The sequence below is a fragment of the Diprion similis genome, chromosome 8 (assembly GCF_021155765.1).
Source record: "Diprion similis isolate iyDipSimi1 chromosome 8, iyDipSimi1.1, whole genome shotgun sequence".
NCBI lineage: Eukaryota > Metazoa > Arthropoda > Insecta > Hymenoptera > Diprionidae > Diprion > Diprion similis.
The window spans coordinates 12,329,910-12,351,365 of NC_060112.1; the positions used below are offsets into that span (position 1 = coordinate 12,329,910).

General features: G+C 34.3%; 2 protein-coding genes across 3 annotated transcripts in view; both read left to right on the forward strand.

The window, feature by feature from the left end:
- Window positions 1-390: 390 nt before the first annotated feature.
- LOC124409255 (cyclin-dependent kinase 8) lies at window positions 391-7,665 on the forward strand. The gene is given in 14 exon segments (XM_046886761.1): window positions 391-582; window positions 878-980; window positions 2,650-2,760; window positions 3,373-3,513; window positions 3,642-3,831; window positions 3,914-4,028; window positions 4,299-4,397; window positions 4,575-4,647; window positions 4,870-4,967; window positions 5,068-5,173; window positions 7,054-7,099; window positions 7,222-7,301; window positions 7,370-7,390; window positions 7,392-7,665. Coding segments are annotated over 14 exon segments (1,530 nt in total). The 5' UTR covers window positions 391-439; the 3' UTR covers window positions 7,596-7,665.
- Window positions 7,666-12,700: 5,035 nt separating this feature from the next.
- Window positions 12,701-21,456, forward strand: part of LOC124408425 — a 32,626-nt gene continuing 23,870 nt past the window's right edge. Inside the window, exon 1 of one of the 2 annotated variants that reach the window (XM_046885309.1) lies at window positions 12,701-13,181. The gene's annotated coding sequence lies outside the window, so the exon portion shown is untranslated. The remainder of the gene's footprint in view (window positions 13,182-21,456) is intronic. The other variant, XM_046885310.1, reaches the window with a different exon arrangement.

Below are 21,456 nucleotides of genomic sequence, written 5' to 3' on the forward strand. Positions count from 1 at the left end.
GTATGGTTTAGACATTTTTTCTACATTCTAGCTCCAATTACACTATGGAAAAATTTTGTAAAAAATGTGAAAAAATATTTGAAACCTGTGAAATAGTTACGGTAACTGTATTGCCGGTCGAGAATATCTATAGAATGTCAGTCGAGTGTGAAAAAGGTATTTTTTTTTACATTTGAATTTTAATCTGTTTTGTGCAGTAAGTAATTTTAATTCCCTTCTGGTTTTCTGTTTACTATAGCCAGACTCTTACCGTACCGCAATACTTATTGTAGTGAAAAGAACAAAGTTTAACTATAATTGTAGCGCATACATGCTCTTCTCGAATAGTTAGCCGATGCAGAGGGCTGGAAGGAATCTCTCAGTATATTTTTGAACACATAAAGGAATTACCTCGGCCTGCAACTTGGGTTGAAAGATGTCATAATTTAGTTTGTATGTGATGACATCAAATATGATGGATTATGAATTTAAAGTAAAAACCCAGAAAGATCGTACTAAAGTTGAAGATTTGTTCGAATTTGAAGGCTGCAAGGTTGGACGGGGAACGTACGGTCACGTATACAAGGCGAGGAGAAAAGAAGGGTTCGTTATTATAACCTACCTAACCTCCAATACTGAAGTGATATGGTCGGCGATCCAATTATTGTTTACAATGCACGTTGTATGAACTGTTGAATAATAAACTGAAATATTGAAGCACTGGCTGTATCTAGCGCTGTCAAAATAGGCAAACTAACTTTTGGATAGTTTTATGTTTTCTTTTACTTCATATATGTTTAATGTTGACCAATATTATAGTAATTCTGGATAACAATTCACCATTCTTGTTTCATGCCGCATTTGAAATCTTATTAAACACAGATATTTTTTACTGCAGAGTTCCTGACAGCGAGTTAAAATCACGTCCTGATACTAAAGATTTTGGTCTGAAACAAATCGAAGGGACTGGGCTTTCTATGTCAGCATGTCGTGAGATAGCAGTGAGTAGAGCAAGTGTACATAATAAAATCTCGATTTAAACCATTCTAACTTTTGCATAACACTTGAGAAATGACTGAAGATTTTAGGCTATCGACAAATTCTCATGAGCTATAAGCAAGGAAATACAGAAATAGGTCCGTTGCTTATTGATATTAAGATGTGTCGCTAAAGAGACCAAGTGGCGAATCTTTTACTGCAGTTGCTAAAAGTGATATGGGTCACATGTTGTTGTTTCTAATACAATACCACCGAGTATCAGTTTTCAAAAGTTCCAAATTCTCCAAAAGTTGTATTCAAAAATCTGAAACTTGTTGGATCGCAAAAGTCAGATAATTGTCAGGGAATGTATTGTGGAACATACATCAAAACTCCATAATGACTCAGTCACTTATGACACGTGGTCTTCACTAAAGTCAGCTTTTCACTGAGGGTGAAGTTTCCTCTAATTTGTGAAAGAGGATAGGCCGTATCAGTAACCAATAACATTTGATGAAAATTATTCCCTAAAACTTGATGAAAAATTAGTTGAATAAGTTTTTTTGGCTTAAATTTCTATGGATATGATATATTCAGTGAATCGAGACATTTTAAGTTAGGTATTTATATAAAATATCAGAGGATTCTGAAATGCTGAAATAAAATATCAATAGAAGCTATAATGTTTTTTCCTGAAATTCGAAATTCTTAAAGGTAACTAAAAAATGGTGAAATAAACTGAGAAAGTATTGTTGCTTTAGCAGAAATCAATGTTTTTTTGGTAGTCCCTGAAATCTATATTGCCCTACATTTGTTCGAAATACACGTATGAGCTTTGAACCCCTTTGAAGTTCATAAATCGGGGCTTCCAGTGAGATAGAAAATTTCAAAAAATTAATATTTCAATAAATATTTACATATTATATAGACTTAAAAAACTAAAATATGGAAAATAGAAACTTCATATTCTGGCTTCAAACATCATACTTTATGTAGGAAATCAAGTAAGAAATTAAAATGATTTAAATGAAAAATATGTATTTACATATAAATCTAGGCCCTAGTAGTTACGTATATATCGGTATTATGTATTACCTGCCTGTAAAAACAGTAATCATGGATGTACGTTACCCAGCGTAATACTGATGGAAAGCTCTTAAAGGGAAGCAGATGGTTATACTCTAATGGCAGCAGAACTTGAACTGTGGGCTTCATTTTGTTATGAACATATATCCTCTACTCCATGATTTGTCATTACAAAGAAAACTTATTGAAAATACAGAATTTTGGACCTAGAAATTTTTAAACTCCAGCAGATCTTAATTGCTTTATTCTGGATTGTCTCAATAATGTCTCTAATTAAAATTTTTGTACGACTACACCAGTTACACAGTTCCTTATCTAGTTTGTCTGGTAACTCATTTAGTCACTATTTGAGCTTAGATTAGTTTGCTTGACTTGTTATTTTAAACTATAAATTAGTTGAAGGCTAGCGTTGACTCAGAAGTTGACGTGATTATTATTAGAATTGTTCTATTTTGCAGAAAAAGTGAATTATCAACCTGTCGAAATTTTTTCATTGTTCGTCACTGGATACGTTGCGTAACCCCCATCCAAATCAATCAGATTGAAACGTAATCTGTTCTAAAGACTCTTGGATAATAACATGTTTTTTTCTTTCAAATCTTATAGCTCCTTAGAGAATTGAAACATACAAATGTCATAACATTGATACGCGTCTTTCTGTCACACAATGATCGGAAGGTTTGGCTGCTTTTTGACTTTGCGGAGCATGATTTGTGGGTATGTCGCTATTCAATACAGATTTATAATCTAAGATGCATTATCAGTAAATTTACATTTTACATTTATGATTTAATTTTGGATTTTTAACCATGAAATGGACTAGATTTCACAAATCTTATGTATTGCCATTCTTTACTAAATTTGTACTTAAAATGTCCTAATACTTATTCGTAATATTTTAGTATCCACTTCTGATCTAGTTCTGAATATAGTTTTATATTATTTCTGCTTTCTTTTTCCAATTCATACTTATATCACACTATCCAATATTGTAACCAAGGGTATACAAAAGAAATTATTACTTGAAAATAGTAGCAGTATTTCCTGAGAGAATTCCACGCAGTTGTATAGTTTTTGGCACTGTATGCTGGGAGTAAAGTATTTACAGAATGGTTGGAAGTTTGATCTTTTTTAATTTAAGAATACTTTTTTGTCCGTGAGACGTAAAATAGAGTATTAAGAAGAAACTTCTTCCAGTTACAGCCTCTGAAAATAGTTTGTGCGCTGCATAGATTTTACTTATTGTTGGACAAATAGCACATCATTTTGAAAAGTAATATAAGAAAAGGTTCTTGAGAAACAATCTCTAATGAATATTATTAATTTCAGCATATCATAAAATTTCATAGAGCAGCCAAAGCGAATAAGAAACCTGTTATGGTACCAAAGGGTATGGTGAAGTCGCTTCTATATCAGATATTAGACGGAATTCATTATTTACATTCAAACTGGGTTCTACACAGAGATTTAGTAAGTTGAAATTCGAATATGTAAAACAATGATGTGTTTAGAAGTTGGCTATTAAAAATCATCTCAATTGTCTGTTAAAATAGCCAAGTAATTTGATCGATTATGTGTATAACTAAGCATATCTTTAGAAACCTGCCAATATACTGGTGATGGGAGAAGGTGTGGAAAGAGGGCGAGTAAAGATAGCTGACATGGGATTCGCACGTTTGTTCAACGCTCCCCTCAAGCCCTTAGCAGATTTGGATCCTGTGGTCGTTACGTTTTGGTACCGAGCTCCGGAGCTGCTGCTGGGCGCGAGGCATTATACAAAAGCAATTGGTACGAATTCATACATACCTATACAACAGTATTCACAATCTCATAAGAATTTTAATTTTAATTATGTTTTAAATATCCTCAGATATCTGGGCAATTGGATGTATATTTGCGGAATTACTAACATCGGAGCCTATATTTCACTGCAGACAAGAAGATATCAAGACAAGTAATCCATATCATCACGATCAGCTCGATAGGTAAGCTTTCAAAGTATATTGTACAAGGTGACACTGTACTTTCGGAAATGGGAAGCCTTTCACTGTGGCTAAGAAGCTGTGTCATAACGTATGTGACCCTGTTGTGAAAGCGCCTATAAATTTTGAAGTGTTGTACCAGTAATGAATATACTAGGGACACACCGTAAAATAACGGCTGGCAGCAGATGAAAAGAATTCTCAAATTGAACTCATTTTTGCTACACAGTAATGGCGTTGGCTAAATTGTTAATCTTTCTGTTTATTGACCAGAATATTCAATGTAATGGGATTTCCATTGGAAAAAGATTGGGAAGATATAAAAAGAATGCCAGAGCATCCTACACTCCTCAAAGACTTCAAGCGATCAAAGTAAGCAAAGTTTGATTTACTGATATTTTGTCATATAATCAATTTTGTCAATTATCCGTATTTTCTATGGTTACAAGCTAGTCGTTGAAAAGTCAAATCATCTGATTTGAGTATTTTAAGATCTCCTATTTTTGCGCTGCAATACTTGTTTTATATTGACTTGATTTATTTTTACAGTTATGCGAATTGTTCCTTAACTAAATACATGGATCGCCATAAGATTAAACCGGACAGCAAGGCTTTCAATTTGGTAACACCCTTAGCAGCTAATAATTAGTTGTACTATTCAGTCCGATTACCTTTGTAAATTTACAACCGAAATGCATGCTGAGAGAATTCATTTCACAGGAGTTACGAAATTCAAAAATTAGACAAACTTTGCTAGTTGTTGGGCTTATGCCTCTATACATATAATAGCTAAGTGTTTGAAAAGTGGCTACGAGTATACCTGTAATTCTTTCTCTGAATTTAGCTGCAGAAACTACTGATGATGGATCCGAACAAAAGGATAACGTCAGAACATTCCATGCAGGATGCCTATTTTCAGGAAGAACCTTTGCCGACGCAAGAGTAAGTCATCACGCTAAATTCTGGTGTTTGTCTTGTCAAACTTGTGTTGGTTTTTGATTCGGTATTTTCAGTAAACTCACGTACTGGTTTATATTTTCAGTATTTTCGCTGGTTGCCCCATCCCGTATCCAAAAAGAGAGTTTTTGACTGATGATGATACCGAAGAAAAAAGTGAAAACAAAGCAAGACAAAATCAGCAGCAAACAGTAAGTATATTTTTTTTAAATTCTTGCAAAACCATCGTTTGATTTTGATTTTGTTACGTTTAACTCTTCAATGCTAGCATCCATCTTTGTATTTTATTTTCTATTCTCTCTGCTTTCCTTTACCTATATTCTCTTTTCTTTACTTTACCCTAAGAGAATTGAATTTAACATTACATTTGTTTCCTCATTCCGGTTGTTAAGTTAAGTTATTTTACGGTCTTAATATTTTACTTCATTTACTATTTGACATTAAGATTGGCACTTGATGAGTGCAAAGTCTGAACATCCTAGATTGAAATACATCTATGGAATTTTATTATCACAACTAAAATGTGTTGTGTTGCGTAGACAGAGATTAAGGAGAATAACACACAGTCTGACATATTAGACATTTCCATTTTGACTTCTGTCAGTGTATAGGCCAAAGTTCATGATATTACAAATAGTTCACGGAGCAATAAAATCTACAAGAAAGCTCTGAATAAGTTTTTACGAACTTGCAAACAATGTTGTGTGAAATAAAAATTTCCGTGTTAATTGAATCATAATTGCGGAAGTTGACCTCACAAAGGTGAACTATGGGCTCTGTGCCTTGCAGCTGCTTTGTAAAATCACAAAGCACGCGTAACACAAACTGCTCCCGTTTATCATTACCGTTTATCACCGTTTAGACGTTCCAATGATAAGTGCGCTTAGTTCTAAAAATGAATTGTGTAGCAGTGATGTGAAACAACTTCCTTGAAGTAATAAGACGATGTTACGTTGGTGTTTCATTTTCTTACATTGTTCAGACTACATATAATGGTAATTAAATAATGTTACTTAGAAGATTTTTTTTTATGAAATATTGACGCTACTATTATGGTCTCAAAGTTCAGTACAATTTATTCTTGCAATGGCTAAAAAAATCAACGATAGACAATTACTTGTAACGTAATTAATTTTTATAAGGTGTTCCTCGGATTTCTAGTAGTAAGGCTAGCTGTAACAAATGATGCAGGTAAATACAAACTCCTATAACCAGCAGTAACACTTCTCGATGAGTGACTCGATCGTTTTTTTGGTTCTACTGTCGATGAGATAGTATGATAATTGTGTGTAAGTTTGAGAAGGGAAGTAAATTTCTAGAGCAAACGACAAAATTCCCTCAGATTGCTGTTTAATTATATTATATTTCGTTCTTCGTAGGTGTCAGCTAAATGTTAAAAATGTGGGCAACTGTTTACTGCGAACATCATGAGATTACGTTGACTGTATGTACAAGGTTAGCCTGGTTGTCTCAATATTTTTGTAGGCATACTAACATATCAACCTTGCTTGTGCATGCACAGAATCCCTGGTTAAGTGGTGTAGTAAAACAAAAACGAAAAAAAAATACGACCACTCATACACATAATTCATTTTCGTGCAAGCGATAGTCTAATTTTTGCATTAAACAAAAAAGAGATTATATTCTGCAACACTTTCAGCAGGTATGTATCAATACAGACTCCAAGTAAAAAAATTCTTACTTTCGTATCTCAATTGCCTGAATATTACAACAATATTGGACAATAGTCCAAGTGCTATTTGTGGCGTTAATCTAGTTTTCCAAACTTCGATCCACATTGGAAATATAATAATATTTCTCAATTTTTTAAAACGTGAAGTTGTAATGTGTTTAGATTTTTTATCCACCGCTTATAAGAATTGCATGAAGATGAGGATAAAGTTTGCGATAGAAATAATTATACAGTCTCTTGACATGATATAAATTTTATGTCGTTGTTCAAAATAATGAATTTGCCATTCATTTTTAAAGTCAAATTCCATCTCTTAATATAACTCAGAATAGTTCCGTGCTACCTTATTCATGTACACGTAACTATTCTATGTTGCAGAATCAGTGTGTCAACGCAACAAAGGGGGGTACGTGCCAAGTTTATGGTGAGGCTCCAAAACCGTAGGTAAGATTGTTCATAAAAAAATGAACAAAAGTGCTTTTAGTGTTTCAATATTTCATGGTTTAATGAAAACCATTACTAATTTCCGATTACTTATGCTTTTAGGAAATTCCGCGTGCAGCGTAAAGAAACAATCAAACTCATTGAGTTTAGGACTTGTTAAGACTGAAAAATTATCAGACAAGGTGAAACTCACTCATAATTACGGAGAATCGTATGTTACTACCAACGTTTGTTTGCATATGTTGATCAGTTGTATAACATTTCAGATTCTGAAGGGACCTTACCATTTTGGAGAATCCAAATGGAATATGAAAAGCAATCTATGGTTTGTCACCATGCTGGGGCCAAACTCTTATTTACAAGAAAATGAGCTACACGGGATTATCAATTTCATTAGTAGCTGCAGTTCACTTGTGTTAAGTGCAACAAATTCGACTATGCGTACACTGAATGTACCTGAATCAAATGATATGTGATGCCGAATTTTTATCAAAGATCTTACACATGAAAATTTTCATTCCTGCGAATCGTAGTAAATATTTCACTCACCACCGAAAATATAAGTAAAAAAAAATATTCTAAATATGCAAATGTGTAAAGTGTTAATTTGCGTTACTAAAATTTCATTTCGCTTCTTTCTTTTATATTGGTAATATTATTACTACTTGACCCAAATCGATCATTTTTTCCAAATTTTGGATGTACTTGCGAAGGTTTATTCAGAAACTACTTTCAACGTACTTCCCACGCTATTAGTTTCAGAATTAACCTCTGTAAGTGCACAGTACTTGCATTGCTCGCACGGAATACGGATTGTAAATCTGAAACGAGTTTGCTAATGAACAATGTCACTAAATTGTTTTCACTAGGCTGTATGGAAAATGATTGTTTCAGATATAAATATATGTAAATAAATAGTATAATAACGGTAACTATGATTATGATGACGATCATAAAACATTAATAATAAGAAAAATGATGATAATGATCATAATAATAATAATAATAGTTTTTAATAATAACAATAATAATAATAATTCTGTCACGTGACTAAAAAGCTCGAATATATTAATGTTTTGGGCTTCAATTATTCTGAGACATTACATTGAAACTAAATCATAGGTGCTAAATTCATATTTGATTTGAATAATAATTAACATATTTTCTCAACAAGTTTATTTCAAGTATTCCTAGATGTGGAATTAGATATATTGAGCATTTTATACTGTTATACCTTAAGTACTATTGTTAATAAATCTAATTTAATTGAAAAAAATGTAGTAATAAATTAGTTTTAACTCCCTTATATTCAAAAATGAAGTATTATTCATAATCAATCGGAAACATTTCTACTGGGTCTTTTTTTAATATTTGGATAGTAATATGCGTAAAAGTAAAGCATGTGATAAAATAAAACTAAGCTCTTATTGTCAGTGAAAGCATATTTTTATTGTAACTGTACGAAAAATTTTCGGTGATGTTAGTTGATTGACGAAAGAAATTTTATCAGGATGCGAGTACCAGACTTTGCCATGAAAAATTGATGACTTAAATGGTATTTTAACATAGGAAGAACATTGTTGCAAGCAGAGTCAAAGGACAGATTCATGCCTGCTCAGAACTTCTGAAGTACAAAAAACAGATGCGAAAATATTGAATGATACTGTTCTATTCGGTTTTTTCTTATTCTTTGAGAAACTTTTCTTGTATAGCAAGTAATGAAAAAGCAAATGATGGGTGTTAAGCTGTGGAGTAAATAATTACTTGTCATATGTTTATTTTCAGCAATAAGCGTTCGAAATTAACTGTTGCAATTATTTCAGCAACAGAATCAGCAGCTACAGGGAAACAATGAACATGGCCACGCTCAAAATCCCAAACGTGTAAGACTGAATGGGCCGCATGGAGGATCAGAGTTCCATCAGCACCAGAACCATACTATGACACATCAGCAGCCAACTGGTATGGTTTATACTACTGCGCAGCCTACTCAACAATCAAACTTCCATCAACGTTTTTAGAGAATCATTGATTAAATATCATTGTCGAATGAATTACCTATGTATTTTATTTCAATTTTAATATTACGAGTCTATTTATATATATATATATCTATTATGCTCACATATAAAGATACTTTGAGGTAATTCGTATGTATGTAAATTGAAATTAAGGATCTACTATCTTTTCGAAAAACTTTTTCAACAGATTTAAATTGATATCATTTTACGGAAATATGAGGAGAGCTTAAGGATTTTCAAAAATGTGGCAAGACAAAAATTGTTTTCTGAAAAAATTGTAATCTTGAAATCTTGAATCATTAATGCTGGTGGATTGGGTTGGAGATTGAGTGGTCTAAAATTTTAGTACATTGACTTTTAGAAACCGTCCATGACTATTTATCAATTTTGGAGTTATGGAGTTAAAATTAGTTTTTTTTATGCTTCAACAAGTTCCTCTTCTCAGGATTCAGTGTTTAAAATTCCAAGTTAATACCATCAGAGTTTCCTGCCTGTATATAATCACAATGAGGATTTGTAATATGAATTTTGAAATTGCAAATTAGCTGTATTTTAATTTTAAACTGTTTAATTTTAAACATGATGTGATTTATTCGACTGGAGCATCGCTTTAAAGGGACCAGTATAAGTTAACTTTAACATTTTATGTAGTTATTATGATCTTCTGAGGGCGTCAAGTTTTTAATTAATGAAAAAGAAGTGACGCGACTGAAGGTTCAGCCTTATTGAAATACGTTTTAGTTCACTTGATGCACTAAGTGGATGATAATTAAATTGGTCAAATTGCAATTATAAGGATCTCGGAGTGTCAAAGCAAAATGAAATTTCACACAATATTTTCTCCCAAAAATGACGTTTATCTAGCAATTTGTAGTGCGAATGAAGTAGTTTTTTCACAACATGGGTATGTACACACTACACAAATTCTCTTAAACGTCGTGCCATAAATACTTACTTTTATGGTGTACTTTAATCTGATTTTCATACTAATCATATTCAAATATTCGACGAATACTTTTTTATTTCCGAGAATTTAGTGTGTGAAAATCACTTGTATGAACGTGTGTACATGCATTGCATAAATTCCTATAATTAGTTAAGAGAGGCCTAATTACTAATAATTTAAGAATGATAAATCATAAACGGGTGATTTGGGTGAATTTTTTTGCTACGGTCAGATAGTTGAATACTTTTTGTATACACCTTTCACTGCATCTTTCACATCCATGTTGACATATTTATTATGTGATTCACTGAACTGCAGTTGGTCCGACATCCGACTATACAAAACCATGCAATGCGATGACAAACGCTATATTTCATGGTGAGAAAATGGTGAAAAAAAATGCGAACTGTTATTTTTTTTAAGATAAATATTTTCTTCTTTAATCACTCGCCATTAACTTTCTTACAAGTTATATAATTTCATGCTATGGGGAAGGACACGTGTTCTACTATATAATAGTTTCTCGATATAAAACTAGCTTACGCGCTATCAGACTCATTGCAAAAACTTAATTTAATTTTGCAAAGTGTCATTATCGATTTCCGACCTCTATCGCGAAACAGGACTTTGGAATAAAACCGTTATCTTTAATAAAGAAGTCACGAATTAGAAAGACATCCGGTAATGTATGTGTAACACTTCGTTTGATGAAGAATAGGGTTTAGGCTCGGGTTTAGGTCATTATTTTCTAAGTGATCCCACATAGAAAAAGAATGTTTGCCGTAATTTGTTTCTTTCGCTAGCACAGATGTTTGTCAAACCCTCAGGGAAGAAAATTTCGACTATGGCCTATGCATTGTTGGCTTTGGATGTCTCCTAACTTCTATTTTACCGTTATACCCAACGAACCTGATCAGGGGTGTTTTGAACTCGTTATTTCACGTGCTTTACGTGGGTGCTAATCATTTTATAATGAATCTAAAATTTGGTTCTAATTTTTCAATATAAATAATCAATAAAAATCCAGTTTTCTTGAATTCAGATTTTTTTAATTAAATTTCGCTTAAAGTAAAGTAGGCGGCTGTGCAGTGTGCCGTTTGGTAATGCCACCTCGATTCACGTTGTGATCTTTTTTTAGAAAACTAAAAGTCGGCCCTAATTTTCATCGCAGTAGGTACTCACCGATAAAGAAGCGCAGTAGAAAAACAAATCCAAATTTGAGAAAATTGGATTTTTATTGTTTATATTGAAAAATCTTGTCGAAATTTTGAATCTAATGTGAAATACTTATGAACAATGGAAAGTACGAGAAGAAACGGGTGTGAAGCACTCTTATGAATAAAGGTGATTAGATACAGTAGGACAGAAGTTGAATACATCCATACGCAATAATTCGCGGACTGAAGTAAAAAATTTCACTTTCCAGAGTTTGATCAACATTTGTGTTAGAGCAGAAAAAAATTGTCTGCAAACTTCGACCCAACTGGGTTATGGACTGATCAAAATCCGTTATTAAAACTATTTTCGCGTGGGATTATTTGAGGCATATTAGCCTATTTTACTTGATTACCGCACAGTGTCATAACCCAATGGGCTTGAGCTGAAAAAGAAAAACGATTCACACCAATCCTTGCCAATGTTGAGACAAGGGTATTTATGGTATCGATAACAGTGGAATGAGGAAAATGAAAAAAATTAAATTAGTCTACAAAGGAAAAATTGAACTGGGATTATCGTGTATCTGACAAAATCTGCGGTAAATTTCGAATCTCATTGTTAGTGCTGGTTCTGAAACTGTAGCTCCAACATCTGTAGTTGTATTGAAACGAGATAGAGAAATACCCTATGAATACAGCATTCAAATCAGGAGTTAAATTGCAGTTCATGTTAAAGAGCAAAGTTAGACAGCAAGTAAAAACTGGGAAAGAACACAAAGGCACCTAACTACTTCCTTTATTACGCACGACAAACAGTCTATTACAAAAGTCTATAAAAATCTATTGTCTACACAATAAACAATAGTCTACAATACATAGTAAAATCCAACTGGCTAAATATCTATAATACAAAGCATGTGACGCAAGTGTCATGGCATATATGTTACAAATTATTTTATATTTTTACATGCACTATTTTCTCCTCAATTTTCGGGAGGTGGTTTTGAAAAATGGAGAAATTGCTGTGTCTTAAGATTAGGAACAATTTTTGCAAACTATAGCGATTATAAGTCAAAGCTAAGAAGAAACGAAACAACCGTATGTCGTAGATACATATAATTTTCTAATCTCTTTGTCAGCAGGCCCCAATATGCATAATGGACATGTGAGAGTAAATGTGCGAGGTCGTAAACAGCTTTGGCGTATGCATGGTGTACATACATACATAGATTATACATTCAATACCGATTCAAATATTATTATTGTTATTGTTATTGTAAACGCAATTGGCGAAGGCGCGCCGTGCAGGTGGAACAACCGGTGATCCAGAAAATCCCATGAGATATCGCGAGGCTCATTGTCTGCCGGTCTAAGCGGCTCGGTGACTAGATAAGAACAATATTATCGCAGCCCTCGAGCACACCGTAAGTCAGACTCCAGCATCGGCATCGGCATCGGCCAACCAGCGTCTCCGGCTCCGCGGCTCGGTGTTGCTGCTCGGCAGAGTCTCAGTTCTGCTTGCCTGCAAGTCGGATCGCGTCGTTTGAAAGATCAGTACGCAGGCGCGGCATTCTCGCGCGTGTTGCTTGCTCTCCGAACGAAGCAAAGCCTCCTGCACAGGTTTGCGTTTTGACGCAGGAGCGGTGCTTCAAATGTCGTGAAAGAGGCGGAAAGAAAAATTGAAAATAAATATTAATAAAATTTGGAGATATTGTGGCAAGGATAACAACTCGGAATTACAAAGTAAATAAATAAAGAAAAAGAAATTCATACAATTTTTGGAATCAATAACACAGGGAGCTAATATCGACAGTGTTGTTATTACGTGAATGTAATATCGAGTGTTTAGTGCAGCGCACATGATTCTCAATGTGGGATTATTAGGTATTTAAAATACTTGCGAAGGTGATCGACGCACCCGTAACTCCAACAACTATGGTAAGAAAACTAGCTACCTATACTTATTACTAGTTTCGCAACGTCTTCGGAATACATTTGCAAAGGTACATATACCACCTGCCTTCTCCATGCTGCAGGCTGTCTGCTGCTGCTTTGTACAAACAATCTATTGCCTTTGCCCAGGTTCTAACATTTAATTACGCAAAACATTTTATGTACTCAGTTATAGCTTATTATACCGACACTCGTGCAGTCGTTTATATAATAATCATCATTATCATTTTTTCCTGACGCTCTCTCTCTCTCTCTCTCTCTCTGTCTTCTGTGTTGAGAAGTTCACTGTTTGAACTGTTACACGTACCTTATACAACGCGATTGTCTGAATCAATTGTTATACTCGGGAGTTGTTACATCGCAGCGCGAAACCAGCGGCCCGAAATGCTGTAATTTAAAATGGCTTGATTTTTTGCTGCTTTTGCCGCGTGCATGGCGAATGATGCGAACCGCTTTAAAATCTTCGTTGTATTCTTGAACAGCCGCAAATTCCTTCCTGCACTAACGACGATATCTCACGTGTGTATAACTTGAATTTTTAATATCCGTGAATGTCAGCAACGTTTCACCGCGCACAATAAAGTATTTTACAATCATATACGAATCGTATAAGATAGTTGAGCTTTGTAACGTTGTCTTCTGCGCACGTGCACGCACATGCGCTACTATATAAGGGAATTGAAACGAAACGCTCCGGCATAGATATACGACACAATGAAAGTTCAGTAACAAGGAAAGTCGAGGAATATTGAATTCATTCAAATAGGATCGATCTTCGCGCGTTACGCAGTATCGCATGAACCATACTAGACTTAAATCGACCGTTAAACTTCGTTCGATTTCAAATTTGAATTTGAAAAATGGTCATCACGGCTATAGTATGGAGGTAAGGAAATGCTAATGATTTTTTTTAATTTATGTCGAAGCGGATATTGAATTTCTTAATCACGGAATTCACTTTTTTCCTTCAAACTTATGATACGTTTAATTGCAAAACTATGACTTGATCGATGTACGATTCAAAAAACCGGTTATAAATGCTAATTCAACGGTTCCCGATTCAGCTATAAGTAGACTTTGATTAAAAAAAACGTGGATGAGATGCTTTAAAAAACAAAAACTTCAAGCCTAAATATATTACATTATGTACGACTATGGTGTAACGGCTAAACGAGTTTTGCATGAAGACAGCTAGTGTGAAACTGCAAAAGCAAAGATAACGATGAACTACATACGTATGGGAATAAAAGTGAATGGAATACGTTGGCACTTGAGATGGGATGCAACGTCTGTATACCAAAGTTCTTGGTTTTTATTTTATCGCATTTTCTTTGCCTGCTGCAGCGGCTTGACGAATATACCTAAACGAAAAGAAAATTCTTCTTCAAAGGAAACCATTGATATAGATTGTTATGAAACTATACTGTATTTGCGACGTGGTCTTATAGGTATCGCGTTTCATTGATGAATGAACCCTTTCAAGTACTTATTGATAACGGAATTCTTATGCTCTGCGTCGACGGAAGCCGCGAGCCGACGTGAATTTAAAATGCGTTCCAGTGTGCACGTTCGTCGAATTGCGGACTGTTTGTCAAAACAACCCGTGACGGTCATATGAATTAAGAAGTCTGGAAATTACTGACGAACATTTTCACGCTGAACTTAAACACTGGCTAAAGGAGGAAAATATTTTCGAAATCGGATTGAATGAAATCCGCAGTGATAAAATCTTCAATATAGATTCGAAACCGTGACTCACAGTTCGAATCAAAAGTGGAAAACGAGAAATAACCTTGAAAAAATATTCAGGAATGTTAATCGAGCTAATGATCGGGAACACGAGTGAAACAACATTTCTTCTATACGACAGAAATGAATCTGAGCGAATTCGAGTAAGACGAACTAAAATATCAATAATTTGAAGAAACATTTTGCAACTAGAGCGTACAAAATGATTAAACGCTGGTGTTTCTTATACAATTCTGATATTTTTGGCCTCATTTTATTCGCTGACCTGATACCTGCAAATTGTTTGCAAAATATTCCAGAAATTTCATATGACGTTACAGTCATATCACGGAAATGTAATTTTCGCTGAACACAGCTTGTACTGTTATTACAAGAATCCATTTTTATCCACTCGAAAGATAACTGTTGATAAATAAAAATTGAATAATATATTCTGTTGGGCAAGCTTTGGAGGCTTCTACGATGAGGAGAATAAGTCCAAAAATATTAGAATCGGATCAAAAATACTAGACTTTAGTCATTTTGAGCGGTCTAATTACAAAACCTTTTTTCCAATTGTTGATATCTTCTAAGTTTTTCTGCTCGGAATCATTTCTACCAGATAGCCAAAATACTGTTTCATCCGAATTTACTACCATTGGTGCAAATTACATTGCTGCATATTTTTCAAACGGGTATTTCTCCTTTAACAACTTTTGATTCAGACTGTAGTCCCATTCATCTTCATTGAATTCCCAAGTTACTCTAGTCACACTGGATTACATACCACATTATGCAGTCATTCGGGGGCAGGATCGTTTCTACAGATATCATTTCTGCAGAGTTCGTTCCTACAGAGTGCGTTTCTACAGGAGATATTTTCTACAAAGTTCGTTTCTACAGAGTTCGTTTGTACAGAATTGCGGGGGCAGGATCGTTTCTACAGAATTCGTTTCTACAGATATTGTTTCTACAGAATTCAGGTCTGCAAGTCCGTTTCGTTTCTACAAGTGGCGGTCAAATAATTTAAATTAAATTAAATTAGATTAAACTAATTTAAATCGAAGTGTACGAAATTTACAATTAAATGTATGAGAAACGAACATCTACGACCGAATTCTGTAGAATCGAACTTCCAAATCTAAATTCTGTAGAAACGAACTGCATGGCGCAATTCTGTAGAAACGGTGTTGATTCGAATAGACCTAAAATAATTCTGTAGAATCGAACGTTGTAGAAAATATTTTCTGTAGAAACGAACTCTGTAGAAAAGAACTCTGTGGAAACGGTGCTCTGTAGAAACGTTTCTGTAGAAAAGAACTCTGTGGAAACGGTGCTCTGTAGAAACGATTCTGTAGAAACGGTGTCGACTCGTCATTCGTATGTATATCGATAAACTTACACGACTTTTCCCCGTAGATAACGAAATAAATTGGTTAAAAAAAAAAGGAAAAAAAAAATCAACGATGGTATGCGTTTACTCGATAGTAGTCATAATTAAAAAGTTGATATCCGAGGCAATGTTAAGCGTAGAAAACTGCCAATTGGTGTTAATACTTTACTGCAATTTGACTCGATTAAATTTTTCGCCAGACCGATCCTGTCAGTTACGTAATACGAATCTATTGCAAATCGTTTCACAGAAAGCTCAACAACTCGAGGTTGTTGGGGTCGCGGTTGCCCATCGCTTATCAGACATGTAAGGAGAACCAGACTCCTGGTGAAATTTTTATCTCCTCATTAGCGTTACAAATTTTCTTATAGAACTCTGTGTATAATTTTATTTGTTTATTTTTTCAATGATTTTTCTCCACTAGTGACTGTCTCTGTACATTTCTTTCCTACCATTTCCTCAAAAATGTCTTGAGTTTTTTTTTTTTTGTGAAATTCTCTCTAAAAATTTCATTACGGTCTGTGATAATTTGTCTATTTTTCTGTAATAAAAATTTTCTGTATTTCTTTGAAGAATTTCTCCGATTATTTTTTGCTATCGAACTGTTGAACTCATTTTTTGAATCTTTATTTCATTCTCTTCTGCAAAATTCTTATTCCTGCTCATAATCGGTCAGTTACTTTAAATTGAATTTAAATTCAAACAAAGAGGAATAAGACTTTCATCACATAAGATATTGCACAGAAATATTTGAATGGAGAACCAGAATAATAATCCATAGAAACTGAAAATTTTGAATTTCTCTCCGACGGATAAAAATCTGTAAATACTCAGATTACAGTTATTCATAAAAATATCTGAAATTTTTCTACAGAAACGATCAGGATTATCGGTTTTCTTGAGGAAAGCATTTCTCGCGGCAATAACAATAAAAAAAAAAAAAAAAAAATTTAAAAAAAAAACATAGAAAAGAAAACAAAATAGGAAAGAAAAAAAACTCCGCTGCATTGCAGAGATGCGAATAAACTGCAGAGAAGCTGCCGACGCGAGGCGGTTTCGTGATTACTGTGGTTCGTGGTTTGCTGGCTTATACGTATTCCCTGGAAACATGTATTATAATGCAATGTATAGAAATGGAAAGAGAGAAAGAAGCAGCAGCAGCCTTACAGCTCTGCGAGTGTGGCACAGGTACACACAACTCGACGCATACATAACGACGGAATTATAAACTCGAATCGCGTAGGCGGTTCTGCAGCAGCTTCGAGTCTCGAGTGTGTGTCACGCATTGGCGCAAAGGCACATTATAAGACCGGATCAGTGGGTTGATCGCAAATGTGGGTGTATTTCTTTCGTTCCCTCTCAACGATACGAGTTTTCTCACAGCTCGTTCGGCGTTGCGAAGCGAGCCGAACTCCATGTTGGAGAAGAAAAAAGAAGAAAAAAGAAGCACAACAGTCCCCTTAAAAATAATTAAAAATATTCGTTTTTCGATGACCAATCAAAGAACACGGTTAAAAAAAGAAACAAATTTCGATAAAAAAAAAAAAGAAAAAAAAAATTGATGGACAGAAAGAAAAAAAGACGAGCAAAGCGAAAAACCACACGACTCATGCATTTTCGTTGAAGTACTGCTTACTTCATTTATTCACTTAGTTTCCCTTACCGCGGGCAGGCAGTAAATCTCAGACGATATTCATAATCACTGATGAAAATAGATAATGTCGTTTCTTGATTCGATCAAATGATTCATTTTTATTAGCCTTGGAAAGGTTTTCACCTGACGCATAAAGAAATTCTTCTTTCCTTGTATTGTACATGAATTCAGAACAGTTTGGATCATCTAATGCATTATACTTTCAGTCGATGATGCAAGGGAATTCACGATTCACGTAAAGACCACTGGGTTATGGTTTACCTACTTTTATAAAATCCATTACCATGTTCTCGTTCTAAAGAAAATATTAGCTACTCAAAATGAATGCTGAAAAATTTATTTACGTGAATTAAAACTGCATACTTTCATTGAATCCTATATTCACGGTCTGAAAGAAAAATAATTATTGTTCACAGTTTTTGTGTCATTTCATCGTCACATCCGTTACAGCTTCTTCAATTGTTGCACATAAAATTTAAGTGGACTCACGTTCTGTGGATTGTCCAGCAAGATAGAAAATTCCGACTAATTATGATAACATTTCAACACCTATATATTTATGATTTTTTGTATGCGCGTCAAAATATGAACTAAAGTAAATTGTTTATAAGAAAAAGTAAGTAAAATAATATGTTTTTTCGGTGATCTACTTATCTATATAGGTCGATGATTTGCGGCACTGCATGATATATTCGTACACGTCGCAAATTTCATTGCCGCATTTCTTACGTCGCCAGACATCTCTTTCCGCGCGGATCGTTTTTGCTCTCTGGGCTGAATCGGAATCTTTATATTATACACGCGTGCTGAGACCATGCGTCGAACGACACGTCAAACGTCCTAGAAGTCTCTTTCTCCGTAGGTCCAGAGCCATTTAAGTACGTAACAAATTATTACTATTGGAATAATAGCTGTATCGCAAGGATTTTTGCCAAGGCATATACGCGTAAGATATATATTATGATCCTAAATGGAAATGTATATACAGAGAGGCTGCAGTCTATAGAAGGCCGGTAATGGGTCGTTTAAAAATTCGATTGCGCTGTTCTCAGATCTCTGAGAAGGATTATTACGCATGAATCTATGTTGTATACGCGTCCTTGACTCTAGTCTGCATACATGATCCAATTTCTTCGCATCACTGTAACGCGTCGCGTTCGTTCGTAATATGTATGTAAGCGATTCGGTAATTGGTGTAATAAAACGCTTCGAAAAAGGCTACCATCGTTCGAGTAATATGCCGTGCCGTGTAGTGAAAGTGAATAAAAATTCCCTCGCCAATTTTTGTTACCTAACTTGAATCCCGCCTCGTACTTTCTCTGACAAATGTCGATGTCGAATTTGAGTACATACATCGCTTCTGCATTCCGTGCTTTACACAACATGTACTATAATAAATATTAATATACATGTATATATAATTCATTGCCCTATGTATCGGCATTTTATCGTCACGTTTGGAGTGAAATTAGAACGCTGTTATAAAGTTGAATTTTTTCACTTATCGTTTTATTCTATGGATATGTTATTAGCGAGCAATTTCTATCGTTTTTCTATTACGTTCAAAGATGAATCTGATTGCAATTAGATATCAGATATTTAGAATGCATTTCTCCTATTGCAGTTTTATCTGCAGATCTTAATTGTAGCCTATAGTGTAGCCCGATAGTAGGCCAGTAGCCGTTTTTAGTAATCCATATGAAGTCTTCACTATTTTCGAAGAAATAATGAAGAGGTACATTTCAAAAAATAAATTCACGTTTTTGGGTGAACCTTTCGAGATTGTTCATGCGGTGTTCTTTCGTGAAATTATCTATATAATGCTTCGTAAATATAATTTACCCTGTTTCACGCAATCTATCAAATTTTAATGAATTACTCTTTATTTAATTTATTACTTAATTTTGTTATACTCGTGCCATGTGCATAATCATCTTACACAGAGTTACGTATTCATCTAACTTTTAATAAGCAAACTATGACGATTTTTTAGAAACAAAATTGGGCATCATTGGAAAAAAGTTCATTTTTTTCAAAATATTGAATACCAAATACGTCGGAGATTTTATGCCGAAAAAACCAGATCTTGACGTTCTTGAAATGTCGATAAACTTAATTTACAAATAATACGATTTCATTTTCACAGTGTTTTATTCAAATCTAGGATTTTCAAGAAACGAACAGTTTCGTTGGACAACTTACATTACACAGCTTCAGATTTAAAGTCACGAAAATAAAATATTTGAAGAACAAAAAGACAAAAAAGAAGTAAAAAAAAAGTGGGACTTGTGGATAGAAGGCGACAGAAAAAATGACACGACTCGTCTCTCAGTCCGTCTGACTTACAGAACCAAGCCAGAGATAGAGATTCTACGAGAGTTTTTTTCCCCCCGAGATAATCGTCAGTGATTCATCTACTTAAAGAAACCTCCGAGGGGCTTGCGTGCTGTGCAGCAGGCACGCAGAAAGACTATTCAAATCAAAGTCTTATAGATTATACCGCGTTCTTGAGAAGGCCTCGATGACTCGGTATGTGGAGTGACAAAATATATGCAAGGGCGAAGGGTGTGTAGATGAGTTTTTTCCCTCCGAGTATGTAAATTTTTTTTCATTCCTAATCGGTGACATTTTTTCAAATCAAGGAGTCACAAGGAGCAAAAGTTCTGTTTGTGTTACCATACAGACCTTGATTATATTTGTTTTAATTTGAAAAAAAAAGTTCGTAATTTACTACACATCCGTCTCTTTAAGTGCAGGTAATACATTACTTATGCAGGTTAATGAGAACTGATAATAATTGAAAAGGAAAAGTGAAAAAAATAATCGCAGTAGGACGCAAGCGATTGCAACACGGTACGTAAGACAAAACGAGGCCAAGAAACGTTTTAATTAATATTTCTATAATTTATTGCATTATTATTTACCAGTGGGGGGATATTTATAAATGGTAATCACGTTTATACGTAGGTACTTGTGTGATTTTAAAGTGTATAATCGCGACTTGCGAGTACTTTTATTCCATGGTTATAGCGTTTTCCATGGCACTTTTCACACGGCAAAATATATAGAGAAAAGATTATAACGATCGATTCGTACGACAATCGGAATTTATTACTTGCACTGAAAAAAATGTCAGTTTTTTTTCTTTGTGCGTGGTTACAATGACGGTTTAAAGAATATTATTCTAAATGCTAGATTTTTTGGATACAGTTACGAAACTGATCATCATTTTGTACCCAGAATAATATTTTTCGATTATTAAGCATAGCATATAAAATTAGAATAGCTAAGAAACCTGAAGTAACCACAATTGGAAATTTCTCTTGGTGTAATCATGACGTGAAGAATACATATTATAACGTAGGAACAACGGGGACAACTCGGCAAAGCGATCCCTCTGGTATTTCTTTTGTTATTAGGGAACTTACGTAGGCAGTGTAAATCCTGTTAATGAAAAATTCAGGTGGGTAGAATGGGCGGTAGAA